Here is a 14,546-nt window from a genome sequence, read left to right on the forward strand (position 1 = left end):
ACAGGGAAATAAGGTCATATAATAAGAAGCATATATCAGAGGTATTAAACTGAAAGAAAGCATAAAAACAGTTTTCAGCAGATCATAACATCAATCCTTCTCTTTCCCAAAACTCTTGGCAAGCATCTCTAAGGTCTAAAAATCTACCCTTTCTCCTTTATTTTTTGTTCCCAGCAAAAGAAAGGGAGAATTAACTGATTAAAAAATGACAGCAGTCACTAGCCCACTTTCTTTCACCTTTTTGGGTTTATTTCAGTGAATGATCAAATGGACACAAGCAAAGGCAGCACCAACACTTTGGTGCTCAGCATTTTATGCCATTCTTTTTATGTGATTAAATTTCTCAGAATAAATACTTGCAATTTTTGTCCTTACAGGGAGGATGGATGAGGGGAGGGAGGGAAAAGGAGGAAAAGCAGAGAATACCAATCGAGAATGGTAATCTGAGACCAAAGCACCCATCCATCAACTGTGAAGTAGTATTTCAAGTTATTTAAAGACTTTCTTCAAGCCACTAATTAAGAAAAAGAACTGACAGAAATTACAGGAGCAGACTGCTAATCTTCCTGATCCAAAGCACCGTAGCCAATATGGTGTCTGGGGACAGTATGTGAGGCTGTAATAGGAAAAAGATCTGTATGTAAGCATGTCATGCAAGGAGTAGGAAGGCGTGCTCCCCACACTGGGGGAAAAATAATCAGAAACAGAATTGCACAGCTCTATTTCTGAGTAAGATTCAATGGATGCTGCAGGGTTAGATGATGGAAATGGAGTAACCATCTGCAGGATGACTTTGTCCCTAGGAAACAGATATTGAGACAGGCAAAACAAAAACTGACAACTGTCTAATCTCCAGGCTTAAAGAAAGACTACCAAAACATTACGTTACCAAGAAACAGAAGAGAAAAAGATCTTACGGTTCAAATACAGCACAAGTGGGTGTATAAAAATGTTTTAAAATTAACACTGAGTATTTTAAGTGAGAAATTGCTCAAAAAAAGACAAACCATAAAAATGTAAGCAGCATGAAGTGTTTTCACAGATCTGCAGCCAGTGGCCCCAAGATGAAGCTGAATTCTCTCTGTGCTGTAGCTAGCACATTATCCAATGACCCACCATGCTGTGGGCACTCAGAAAGCCTCATAGAGCAGAGCTGCCAACTGAATATGATTCTCTCCTGACCACAAAGCAAAGCATTCTTGAGAAACACGTTTTGAGTACAACTGAAAATACTTTAAAAATATTTTTACTTTAAAATACTTTTACATTTTTAATACATTTAAAATACTTCTTTCAATCAATTCATTTGCCATGCAGTGGTCTGACATCACAGGGTCTTCAAACGGGGATGGGCCAAAGAAGCTCCCTCCCCTTTTTTGCCCCTACAACCCAAATTCCAAAATACTTTCAGTTGCGCTGTCACCACTTTCAGAAGGCAGCACTGTGAACCAGGTCAAGAAACTAACCTAGATTTAAAAACACAAAAGCAAAACCGCAAACAAAAAGGTATATGCCACAAATCCTCATTAAACAAAACAAAACAAACCTTAAACAACCTCAACTAAACAGGACCCATTTCACAGCACAGCTTTATAAAGAGCTACATCAGCATAACTGAATGGGCAAGCAAAAAGGAAAAAGGAGCCTTTTGTAGTGCAATCGTTACCAAAGTCCTGGAGCCATCACCATTGTCTGCACAGATTCAATATAGCACACAAATGCATCACAAAGCACTTCAACTATACAAGAAACATTCAGCAGTACCATTAAAATACTTCTGTATCTCTCCTGAGAGAGGAGTTAATTTACTTGTGCAAAATCTGAGCAAGGCAGCTTCAAATGTGATTAGTACCCACATTTTCTTATCCTTGATTATCTCAAGCCAATATAGGTCATGTTTTGTCCTGAAGAAACATCAATATTAGCTAAATAAAAGGTAGAGAGTCTTTAAGTAGCATTTTATATATATTAGGGGGATATATATATGTATGTATATGCATATATATATATACATATATATACTGACAATAGGACTCTGATTAACACACGTTTTAGTGTGGCCTTCCAAGAGAAAAACAGCCTACTCACAGACAGAAAAAAACCATAATGGTAAAAGCAAGAGGGCATTTTTCCTTCTCTATGCAGAATCTCTGTAAACCTTTTCACCATAAAAATTTGCTAAGATGGGGGAAACATACTCAAAGCTTTTGAACTGACAATATTGATAATGAGGACATTTTCATGTTAAAAGGTGTCTGTGTGTGTGTGTAAGCGCAGTTTCAAGCACCTTTTAAAAGTGCCTTGAAAATACCCAAAGACAAATATCCCTACGTGCCCCCAGTCAGTAGTGAATGGCCCTCCACTGCCAAGAACCTTTCTCAACAAAGGGCAGAGCAGCTTTAAGGCAGGGGAGCGCTGGTCTCGGCCACGCTGCATTCCCTGCAGCAGCACTGACACCAAAGCGCCTGCAGAACTGCCAGCAGCCCCTGTGCAGACACAGCTGCTACTGCAGCGTGTGCAGCATCCCACAGAGGCCACGCTTCTGTTCCTAGGGACCCCCAAGTGCCCCACAAGGTGCCCGAGACCCCCTGCACTTTCAAGGGGCAAAGGGAAGATTAACAACAAACACTTGTTCATTCCAGCTGCAGGACGATGCTGATCACCCAGCCCCAGGTAACCTTCTCCTACTGGAGTTTGCCCCCAACATAACCTTACCCATCCCTGCATCCAGCAGAAGAGCAAAATACACATAAAATAGAGCTTAAAAGGAATGCCAGGACATTTTTGAACCTATTTCCTCACTATAACTTGACTTGAAACCTTCCAAATAAAAACCTACTTCATATAGTTCTAAAAAACTTCTGCAATGCCAACTTTACAGTCACCTGGGAATCTGGAACAGGGCTGAAAGACTCTCGTCATTAAGAATCTTGCTAATTTCTGAACGAAATCTACGTTGCTGAAATTGTACTCCAGTATTCTCTTTCCTTTCCCCCCACTGAACTTGGAAAATTTTTTTCTCTGCAACACATATTAGAAGACAATTACCACATCCCTTCTCAGTTTGTTTTCTCCAGATTAAACAACCCAAATTGCTGAAGTACTAGGACTGTAGATTACTGTGGAGTCCTCTTCCCTCTGCCGAGCTGTTTACAATGCAGCGAGGCAAGGCAGACGCCAGCCCGGCTCAGGTCCTGCCCGAGTCAGTGAAAATGAGCATTAATTACACTGCTCCTGCTCACACCTCTCGGCACAGTCACACAGGGCTGCTGCAGGAAAGGGGATTCAGAGCAACCGAGACTGCTCCCTTCGGATTCCTAGAAAACAAGTGCCAGGATCTAGTGAAAGAAAAGTGAAGAAAAGGAAGTATCTAAATGCTTTGTGCAGTTGAGGATGCCTAACCAGAAATTTCAGCCAAAGCTGTCTGGCTTGGAGGCCAAAGGGAATACTCAAGTTTATCACTAAATCTTAACTCGTTCTCGCTTGCAGACCTGGCTTTCATTCTGACTGCATTCACTCATCCAGGAACAAACTTAAGTCTGGCAAGAGGCATGCTTGTGCACATACAGACACGGACTCCTGAGTAAAGGATCTTCAGCACCATCCCCTGGACACTTTCACTAAAGCTGCAAGTGATACTCTTACTCAAATTTCTTAACTAAAAATTTAAGCAGGGAGAAAGAGCCTTATTCTAAAGTTATTTCTCCTAGATCAAGTGCTATAATGACATAAGAAATCAAATAAGAAAACTTACAGCGTAAATACTACACACTCCTCCCATTTAAATGAATATAAGTTCAAACAGGAAGCAAAGCACATGTCATACTTTCAGAAGGAAAAGGGAAGGCATAGGACCAAAAGCAAGAGAACTACTTCAACAGCACAGAAACAGAAATATTTTCTCTCCTTAACACTCACACACACACTTGCCTTAGCCTACTCCCTAAAGCAAACATTGCATTGTGTTAAAAGCTGGCCCATATAAATAAGCTGCCTCTGTTCCCAATAAGGGAGAAAAAAAGGTGGGTATGGAATATACATCCTAATATTTCAGAGCATGCTTTCTTCATTGTCTTCTTGAAATTAGAGGGGCCATTTTCACATTAATGGGTGAAAATTTCTCAGTTGCTACCTGTGCCAGTGTTTGTCCCCTTCACTGAAGCACTTGTTGTTTGCTAAGAGGAGACAAACTTAGTCTTTGTGTAGAGTTCTCACTCCAGCTTTCTTCTGCCACTTCCTATTACAGGCAACTGATGTCTGCTTCAGGAATTAATTTTAAAATGAAATCAAAATGCAGCCTTCTTGATTCTTAGATCATTGCTTGCTATGAGAATTAGCTTTAACTGTTCATTTCTCCAACTAAGCACTGCTATTTTCCAAGCCTAATGCCTTGAACCAATATGGTGCTATTATACTTACAGACAGACATACCACATAATCTAATTTAAAAGTGGCCAGTTTAATGCTTTTGGGGTTGTCATTGCTGTTACAATAATTATTTGCTGATGCTTACTTAGACACATTAAGTAAAGGAAAACTACACAACTTCTCAGACAGGTCACTCCTGGGCAACATTTTGTTTCTGGAGGTGTTTCAAGAGCATTAACAGGAACTTACAAGGGATCTCCAGACCATGAAAGGCACCTCAGCTTGTTTTTTGAAGAACAAATATATCTTTTTTTTCTCTTCTTTGACCTAAAAAGACAGCAGATATAAAAAGTGGCCTACAGATGGGAACTCAAGAGACATAGCTAAACAGCAATGATGAACACAAAGACAGCAAATTCAGAACACAAATGAGAGTTCAAAAAAATATGAGGAAGACAAAAAATATTCATATAGAAGGAGAAAATGAGCTGGTAGAAAGAATGCATACATTAGAGGAGAACTGAAGCAATTCATGGTGTGCACACAGATTTCCCATACATAGTTAAAAATCAAATAGAAAAGGCCCACCAAAATCTATATACAAGGGGTTTTCAGTCATTCAGGTCTGTCTAAAAACCAAACCAGACATCTGGAGATAAAAGCCTGCTATGCTCACATGCCTCTATGCTAAGCAGCAGGGAAGGACCTAGGAGTATTGCACAAGGATTTTCAGTACACATACAATTAAACCAATGTAGAATTTTATATATAGTTACTGCCAAGTGCTTTCCAGACAATTCCCACACAGCACCATTCCCTCCTTATGCATACATCTTACAGAAGTTTAAGCACGGATCTAGTCAACTGACCCAAAATGTTCTGTTTACAACTCTTATCTGAGAATCACAATTTTTAAAGTAGAAGTTTTAGAAAATAAGGTTTAGTCTTTGATCTAGGTACACATGTCATTGAATTTAAAAAATTAAGTGTAAATAAGTGTTTTCCTTAAATTTAAATTATTCATTCCTTCCTCTCTAGAATTTATATCACAACTTATGAAAAATAAACCAATTTTTAAGTGCAGTATGAGGAAGAAGAGAACTAGATGGGCAGTTTGTTAAATCCTCACCTCCATTGCCTAGATTGGTACAATCACTGAAGTGCAAGTTCAGATGTTTATTTGCACAGGGAAAAAAAAGCCCCATAATACAACTGTTATCCTCAAGTTTAAGCCCATGCCAGGAGTTAGAGCAATTCAGTTACTGTGGCTACAATCAAACACGACACAAGTGAAAGAGATCAGTACAAACTCTGTAAGCAGATCAAACCATGACAAGTCCATCAGTTATAATGCAGCTCTAGTCACTAAATGATAATAATGTAGATGTATTCAATACTGTCATTCAGAACTGCAAAATATATCGTTTTGAATCACAAACAAAAAAATCATTTGAAATTAAATCTCACAGCTCAGAAGGCCATATTGTCAATGGTGGTTTTAATGTGCTAGACACTGGTGCAAACTATAGGCCAGAGCATAGGGATATTTCAACAACTAACTTTTCATTGATTCAGTAAAAGCTTACAGCCTGAATACCAGTCAGATGCACAAAACCTGTAAAAGTGTGGGCCTATGAATACCTTCCTGAAGTACTAACATGGCTGGTCAATCAATCCAGAGAATACTCCAACCACTTTGTAACCTAAGGCATCTCTGAACTGGAACACTCCTCAGAATGACTCAGAACCAAACAATCAAACACAACTCTCAGAGATACAATCTCACTTTAGTATGCAAGACTTTACATAAATATTTTTATCTATTTACCTCAATATAGTTAGCTAATGCAGTTCTTTTTATAGCTGGGAAACAGACCCTTTTTCTATCACCTCTATAATTACATCAGGCAGTAGCACTGCCAGTAATAGCCCACCCAAACATTTTATTCTCAATACCATGCCTCATCTACCAGGCATGGTCAGAGGCAAACTCTTCCAACTCAGTGCTCATGGAAAGCCACATAGCAGTAACACAAGTACCTTCTTAACACATCACCTTTAGTAATTGAAGGAAAATGCTTTTTGGTTTGGGGGCAATGGGGCAACTCTTTTTTTTTTTGTTTTTGTTTTTTTTTTTTTGTTTTTTTTTTGTTTTTTTTTTTTTTTTTTTTGTTTTTGTTTCCTTTCCTACTAAGAATATGAATGCTAAAATTCCAGCCTACCACGAAAATGCATGTTGATTTTGTTTATTCTGCATCTAACGAAGAGTTTCAGTCGGGTTTAAGCGAATACAATACAAAAGGAAATCTTCGCTGCCACCTAGAGGTCAAATCTTGAAGGAACACAGGGAAAGAAAAATGCATCTTTTTCCTTCCCCACTTTCAAAGCCAAACTCTTGCCTTTCTCAATGCATTAAACAAAAAAAAATTAAAGTGCTACAAATTGAAACATGCTGATTTTAAAAATAAAAGCATGAAAGAGGTTTTAGGCACTCAGACTGTGTATCTCCTCTTTGGTAGTGACCAGTGTTAAATCCTGTAAATGTTAAGTACCAGGCACCCAGAGCAGAAAATCCAGCCTTTGACAGCCTGCAACTTATGGCTGGCATCTCCACACATCTTTGTGCTTAGCAGTCCTTGATGGATGCCCCGAATCAGTACAAATTCTCTCCAAACCAATTTATATCACCATCTCAAAAACAGTCCCAATCAGTTTCATAACTCACTGACAAGGGAACACTTTCCACCTGCATTTAATCCACCCCTAGTGGATGCCCCCTCAAGCATACTGGAGAATTGCCCTATGCAATGCTGCCTTATGCACCTTAATGCTAGATTTCTGCTGTTTATTTTCCTCACCACCACCTATTTTCCAATCTTTAAAAGGTTTAGTATATGTTATTAATCTTCACTCAGAAGACATTTCATAATTGATAGTCTTTGACACTTTTTTTGCATTTTGGCATACCCCTTCTTGGGTAGTTCAGACAAAACCCAGCAAAACATTCACAGGGTGGGGTGGTTTGGATTCACACACGAAAAAATCATTGTGTTTATTTCTTCCATTCTTTTCCTAGTAATTCCTAACTTTGTTACCTTTTTGACAACTGCCAGTTGCTGAGCAGTGAGGACAATTTACTGGGATTCCAAGATCTGTGTTTTGACTGACCATAAATGTCACTACTGTACCCGAACTAGTTTTCCCTCCATATATTATTTTTCAATTGTTAACACTGAACTGACATGCATTTTTCACTAACATGAATTACTGTCAGCTCTTGCTTCTAATATTCTCCCTGTTACACTATATGCAAATATTATAATTTCAGTACTGTCTTCCTGTGCAGTTTATGAACATGTTGAGTATCAGAGGTGTCTGTGACATTCAGATGCTATCTCCACTATACTATTGAAAACTCTGCTCTGCTACCTATCCACTTGCCACTTATCAACCTTGAGCATTTTCCTTGTTTTTCCACAGTTTGCACACAAAATCTGCTCTCACAAGATTCTTTTGTTAGAGACCACTATCAAGAAGTTTTTTTAAAACTTTCCTAGGTCTTCCTAGGTCCCTCCCACATGTCTCTCATTATTAAACAATCCAATAGCATGTAGCTACATAACATTATGTGACTAACAGACCTGAATATTATCCCTGACAAGAAATGTGGATATATTCACAAAATCTGTAACCATGTGGGCAAACTTATTACTTAACTGACATTTCTACACTTTAATCTGTTCAGCAGTTACATTTATGAATGTTCTGTGAAGCTTTACTCTAAACTGGCATTGCAGCCCTCTAGCATCACGAACAATTTCAGTGGTGGATTGCACATCACTAACAAGGATTCTGCAATTGTAAAAATCATCTCCTTCAGAACTCCTAGAAACACAACAGACTGTTCTGGAAGGCTGTTGCTATTTTATCTCATTGTTATCAAACTTCAATTAAGCCTAGGCTGATTTTTTTCCTTACTCATGATCCATTAAGCGAATCTGTGATGTACAAACTTTCCCCAAATTCCTCCACACTGAACACATGCAATGATCTGATGTTGGTTCAGCTTTGTTCTATTGAAAATCACTGTCATACATAATTATCTACAGGTAAATGGCAAGCTTTTGATTTGTGATTATTTTTATTTTTTTAATCAGCCCAGACAGATCATTACAGCTACCAGGGTTTTGATCTAGCTCATTCTTATTCCTAATTAAAGTCATCAGAATTCCAATTTTCTATAGTGCTCATTTAAAAACAATTTTCATTTTGTTGTATTTTAAAAAAATATTAAGTTCTTTTACCCTTAGCTTGACTGAAAAAGTTATGTAAAAATGCTTGTGATGCAAAAAGGTTTTCTCATGAGTACAGTATGTTTAATAATCCTGGTTATAGATAATGGTACTTTTCAAAAAACTTCTTGCCTTTATAGTTCTTCACCCCTTTTCCATGCACATACTTTTTTGGGCATATTTACATTTTTTGCAATTAAATATGACTACAATCATTCTGGAGAGAGAGCTGTCTCACAAATACATTAATTTTGTGTACACTGGTCACTCTCAAAGAATGATCTCTTGCAGCAAAGTATGACCTGGCTATTGCCCTCTACTCGGTACTGAATCAAGACTTGCTTCTGCATGAGGAAGTTCTCTGATTATTCACCCAGAGAACCCTCACAGCTCAATATTTTGCACTGCATCACTCAGCACCTAGGGCTGATAGCTGACAGACAGGAAACTCCTCTTATTTATATTTCAAGTTTCAATCCATTGGGATTCTGATATTCCCCAAACAAGTAGGTAAGTTAAATACAAAGCTTCTGTCTCATTACCAACAAGATAAAGGAAGTTTAAACAAACAGTTCTAAAAGCAGTGCATTCAGGTTTACAAACATGAAAAAGCACTACATAGCTAAAAACACCGCTTGTTTCTCCTCCCTAACGCAGGATTTCTTGGTTTATTTCCAGATTACCAATACCTTCCGTCGTTCAATTCCAACTCGGATCCCCAAACCAAAGCCTGCAAGCACAACCAAAGCACCTGTCAAAACTCCTGCTGGACATCTCAACAAACCACTCCAAGACAGTCCTTCTGGAAAGATACGCATTATAAGGACAGTGTCTAAAGCCTGCCTTCAAAGTGGAGGGAGAAGGTAAATAATTTTCTGTGATCTATGACATTAAAATGGATTTAAGCCATCTGAATCTCAGCAGTTGTTTCAACTGGGGGAAAATCAGAAACCATCCACGTGGTCAGCACATCAACAGTCACCAATCACAGGACATCAAGACAGCCAAAGTTTTCAGAACCAAAGTTAACTGCATGTCTGCACAGACCATGCTCTGCTCCATTTTTATGGTGCAATTCCATATTTTGCCACTCACAGTACAGGAACACAAGACACAAGTTTCTACAATAAATTTACTTCTGACATGTTCTACAAATAATAGAAAAGGTATCTCAGCAGACTTATAAAAACATGGTCAAATCACACGAAGAGGGGTTGCAGAAGGTGTCATGTTTTCAAAGCTGGCCTAGCCAAGAAGTGTCTCAGTATGGATATCCTCAGTTCAACATTAAGGGTGGAATGAAGAAAAGCGTGGAAAAATCTGCTCTTGTATAACACATTGAATTTAGAGAAATGCAGAGCTCCTTGCTGTGCCAAGCATCACTTTAAAATCACAATGTGAAGATAAGCAACTCCCTCCTCAAGGAGTTAACTAGTGTGATTATCTCCACTCCAATTCATGCAGATGTTAGATTAGGAAAACAGATGCAAGAATCACAATGGATATTGTTTGCATCAGCTATACAAATTTTCACCATTTGGACTACAGTACTTAGACTTCAGTTCACTTAAACAGTATCTTAGAACTGATCAAAATTAGTATCGAACTTAACAGTAAGTTGTGGCTTACACAGAAGTGCAACTTTATTCTTGCATTTCTCCACAATTTTGCCCTTCCTTTCAAGTCCTCACATTCACTTAAAATATGTAACTGGATTCATTGCTCCTAGTGAAGGCTTTTTTTTTAACTGAACTCTTTGCACACGAAATTCTAGTTTAGCTTGTCCCTGAGAGAATTTGCCTTTTTGCTTTTCTTAAAGCATAATTTCTTTTGAAGACTTAAAATTCAAGGCTTCCCTTCAGCCAACACACACACACACACAAACCTCAAACAAAAACAACAAACTAAAACATTGGAAGAGACTCCATGCTTGTTGTTTCTTATTTTCTGAAAAACAGCAATTGCTGCTCTGCAAGAAAATTTCTCACTGTTCTCTAGAACATTAAGAAAGACTAACAAAATATTACAACTACACCAAGGAACCCCCACTCAAGAATCCTGTAATACCAACTAACACTAACTACTGCTTTAAAATATAAAAGATTATTTATTTCTCTGGTATTAATGTTTCCCTCATTCTTCTTCCCCTAACAGAGTGCATTCCAACAGTCTCAATGGCTCAACTGATAATACGTGGGAAAACTCCTTACACATAGGTGTTTCTTTAAGAACTGCCAAATCTTAATTCCCAAATAAAGCAAAAGCTGGTGGTGATCACAGTGCCACAGCCAGAACTGCAATCCTATTGCTGAAGCAAGGAGAGACTCTGATGCATTCAGTTACCCAATTTTTCCCTTTCATTTCACAGCTAAAAGTTTAACTTAACCACTGAGACAGTACAACACATTAGTACTGCTGTGTGACTGTTTTTGCAAACCCACAAGAAACCTATGCCTTCCACAACAGCATCACAAGAAATTCTCTAGAAGTACTTACAAGTAAGTTTTAGAAGACCAGTTGATTGAAAAAGTACTTCAGCTGTGTCCATCAAGTACTTCAGCTGTGTCCTACGAGACACACCTGTGCTAATATGCAGACATTAAAGAATGACTTTGCCACAGTAAAAAGAAAAGGCTTCCTGTTTTATTCACTAAATCTGCAGCTGTTTCTTAGAGTCCATATCATGTGTGCTCAGATCCCAACACAGCTCACAGAAGTACACCACTGCAACCTGCAGAATGAATGTACATTGATGTGAAGAAACACAGATTTCAAAAAGCAGCCATCAGCTTGGCATGCTTATCAGAAGGATCTTCAAGTACTGACCAAGTTCTATTACAAGGAACAGCAAGTCTCTGGTGAGCCAAAAAAAAGTTACAAACCTCTTCATACAGAGTCCAGCAACACACCTCAGTTCTGATCAAGCAACAGTGCTCCCACTGAATGCACTACAATGAAGAGTCTGCTTCTCAACAGCTGCAAATCACACACTACAAATTGATGTTAACTTGCACCCTTCACTACGAAGAAAGAAAAGAGAAAGAATTCCTGCAAAAGAACTCCTGCAATAGCATCCTTTACTTTAGAGCCTACACAGAACCCCACAAGCACTGCCAACTCATCCTCTGCAGTCCCATATTACACTTCTCACCTATTTTTGCTGCTGACCTACAAGAGTTTTGCTCCTATCTTGCAATGACACAATTAATTTCTATCTACGAGGGCCATGCCCTCACAGGTGGATCCTGTTAAGGCTCTAAAACTGACAAATGGGGATAGTACACTCCTACGGGATTAAGGGCAACACAGAAAGCATGGAAAATGAAAGTCAAGGAGTGGTAACTAACAAGGAGGAAACGAAGAATTTGTGAAAAATAGAAGTCCATCCCTCTCCCTCAAACTGACTGGGAGATGAGGCACACTGGCTACAGGCAAGATGCAGACATTTACAGTGCTGTGAGAATTGCTCCTTTCTGTTCACGGAGGGAAGAGGAGAAAGTTGGTGTCCTTCACCAGTACAAAATAAACTCCTCCGAATTCCTTCTTTCCCTTGCAATTGTGAATGCAATATAAAAATCTCGTGAAAAACTGGACAGAGATGTTACACAAACTGGAAAAAGGAAGGTAAGGAAGTCCTGCAGTTGCATGACGTGGGACACGTGTAACATTAAACTACGCTGCTAAGTGAATAATCCCTAAGAGCTCCCTCCACAAATCTCATCTCAAAGGTTTGCTGAAGATTATTAAGTAGGATTCTTTAGTTTTTGTCATGTGACAAGATACAAAGATGGGTCTTTTTTGTGGGCTTTTTTTACACCTATAAATGACTTGCAAGAGGGTAAACATTCACATCTTTAAGTGAGAGTAATTACCTTTAATTTTTAATATGGACTCTAAAATAATGATTTCCAATTATATGGCCAAAAGCAAATTTAGAATTACATATCCATACACTAGGAAATACATTTACATATATTTTGTGTTTTCATACTCTTTAGGTGGAGTGTATGAATGATGTTCACGCTCATTTTAAAAGTGGCTAAAATCTAAAACACTTTTGAGAGCCGAATTCTGATGAATATTATGTGGGTCAGAGCTTATTCTAAGGTTAATTTTAAATGATCTCAAAGGCAAAAGATCATTATTTCAAAAGTACATTTGAATTCTGCTTTGCACCTGCACTCATGGCAGAGATGTTATTTTTAAATAGGTCAGCAAATGAGGTTGGATAGTATTTTTTTAACAAAACATCATGTTTCACAGAAATGAAGTTGACCAAGTCTTTCAAAGGTGCTCACTAATGTGCAATTATTTTCTTGTATAGCTGCCTACATCATACATTGTGAACCCTGATTTCCTCTTTTATGCCAACTAATTTTAAAGCATTTTACAGTATCAATAAGATGCTGTACAAATTAACCCTTGATTTTACCCGTTTTATGTGAAAAATAGCTACAGAAAATAAAAGTAACAGATGTTTTATGTTTACTGCTAGTTCATGTCAACTTCATCCAACAACAGGCTCCATAAAAAGAGCTTGCCAACAAGTTTACAAAGGTGGGCTGCAGACAGCAGAGTACCTCGTTTGCACAACACTCACCTACTAGTAATCACTACTCATAACACAAAGAATGTTCTTGGAGTAAAGTATACAGGATTGGCTTAGGCACCTCCCGAGGTTATTTTCCACGTGAATTCTTTTAGTAATTCAAAACTGCTATTGTGAAAATCCCAAGGAGTTTTTCGTAACTGGAAAAGTTGCCATTCACAGACTCACCTCAAAGTCAGATGGTTCATCCCTCTCATCAAAAGTTTCTAATCACAGTCCTGCTCCGCATCCAGTTTCTAAAGGAAAGCTGACAACACTATAACAGTAGCTAACCATGTACCCAAAATGAAAGCTGTGGTGGCAGATTGTGCAGGAGGCTCTTAAGAAGCCTAATGAAAAGCATTTACCATGGGAACTGGACTGCTCAAGGAACCCACAGGAGACTAAAAATAAAAATTAAATGCTCAGAAACCTAATTAGGTCTTGTGAGCCGTCTTTAGTACACACATACAACTTTTATAGCACTTCTTCTCTAACTATTCTCCAAGTACCTTTTCACAGGAAATAAGCACCAATTATCAAGACACTCAAAACACCTGAGTTTTTGAAAAGGTGCAGATAATTCCCAGTAATGCCCAACTCTTGCCAATATTGTATTAAAAAAGAAATTTAAAAAACAATAAATAAAATAGGGCATTATAAAGTCTACAGTCATTTTAATTGCCTAGATCTACCAAAATTTTCACACTAAATGCAAGGATTACAGAGAAAACGTTTAACAACTTGTGGTTTCAAGACACATTGAAAGAATACAAGTGTATGAGCCAGGTATCATAACCGCCAGGAAAGAAAAGACGAATCAGTCACAGCACCATTCTCCAAGGAGCAGTTGCTGGAGAGAACTTGAACTGCCCTTTTACAGTAACACACGGCAAGGGTGATGCGATGCACCCAGTGAGCACACGGGATGCTTTTCGAGTACCACAGATACTTTTCCCTCCAAGGCTCTACCGTGGATTTGCCCTTTCCTAGGCCTTAGAGAACTGCAAGTAAGTTCATGCTGGTAATGGCAAACAGAATCACAGGATAGTCGGAGGTGGAAGGGACCCACAAGGATCATCCATTATGCAAAAGCCTTTTATCAAATACACTCTTGGGGAGAAAATACAGTTTGGAAGGTAAATGAATGCAAGGGAGAGCTGAGCTCTGAATTCAAAGCAAGAGGTTTTCCCATTCCCCTCGACCCGCTTTTCAAACTTCGCGTAAATGTATTTTTGTTAAGTGGGTTCCTGTTGTTACCTAGGTACTGGTATTTTCGTTTGCCGCTCCATCGTCTA

At 38.5% G+C, this 14,546-nt stretch overlaps 3 protein-coding genes across 8 annotated transcripts in view; 2 read left to right on the forward strand and 1 right to left on the reverse strand.

Annotated features, from left to right (window-relative positions):
• The window catches only part of FILIP1L (filamin A interacting protein 1 like), a 183,655-nt gene extending 170,507 nt beyond the window's left edge, over positions 1 to 13,148 (forward strand). For both annotated transcript variants that reach the window (XM_021545501.4, XM_021545499.4), the window contains exons 8-9: positions 9,339 to 9,523; positions 10,815 to 13,148. In XM_021545501.4, the coding sequence (XP_021401176.3) occupies positions 9,339 to 9,523; positions 10,815 to 10,905 (276 nt within the window). In that variant the 3' untranslated portion in view covers positions 10,906 to 13,148. The remainder of the gene's footprint in view (positions 1 to 9,338; positions 9,524 to 10,814) is intronic.
• CMSS1 (cms1 ribosomal small subunit homolog) overlaps positions 1 to 14,546 on the reverse strand; it is a 217,674-nt gene that overhangs the window by 201,933 nt on the left and 1,195 nt on the right. The gene's annotated exons all lie outside the window — the stretch shown is intronic.
• The window catches only part of TBC1D23 (TBC1 domain family member 23), a 34,186-nt gene continuing 31,785 nt past the window's right edge, over positions 12,146 to 14,546 (forward strand). The window contains exon 1 of the mRNA XM_077790910.2: positions 12,146 to 12,284. Within this exon, the coding sequence (XP_077647036.1) occupies positions 12,223 to 12,284 (62 nt within the window). The 5' untranslated portion in view covers positions 12,146 to 12,222. The remainder of the gene's footprint in view (positions 12,285 to 14,546) is intronic.

The sequence above is a fragment of the Lonchura striata genome, chromosome 1, assembly GCF_050655825.1.
Source record: "Lonchura striata isolate lonStrDom1 chromosome 1, ASM5065582v1, whole genome shotgun sequence".
Taxonomy (NCBI): domain Eukaryota; kingdom Metazoa; phylum Chordata; class Aves; order Passeriformes; family Estrildidae; genus Lonchura; species Lonchura striata.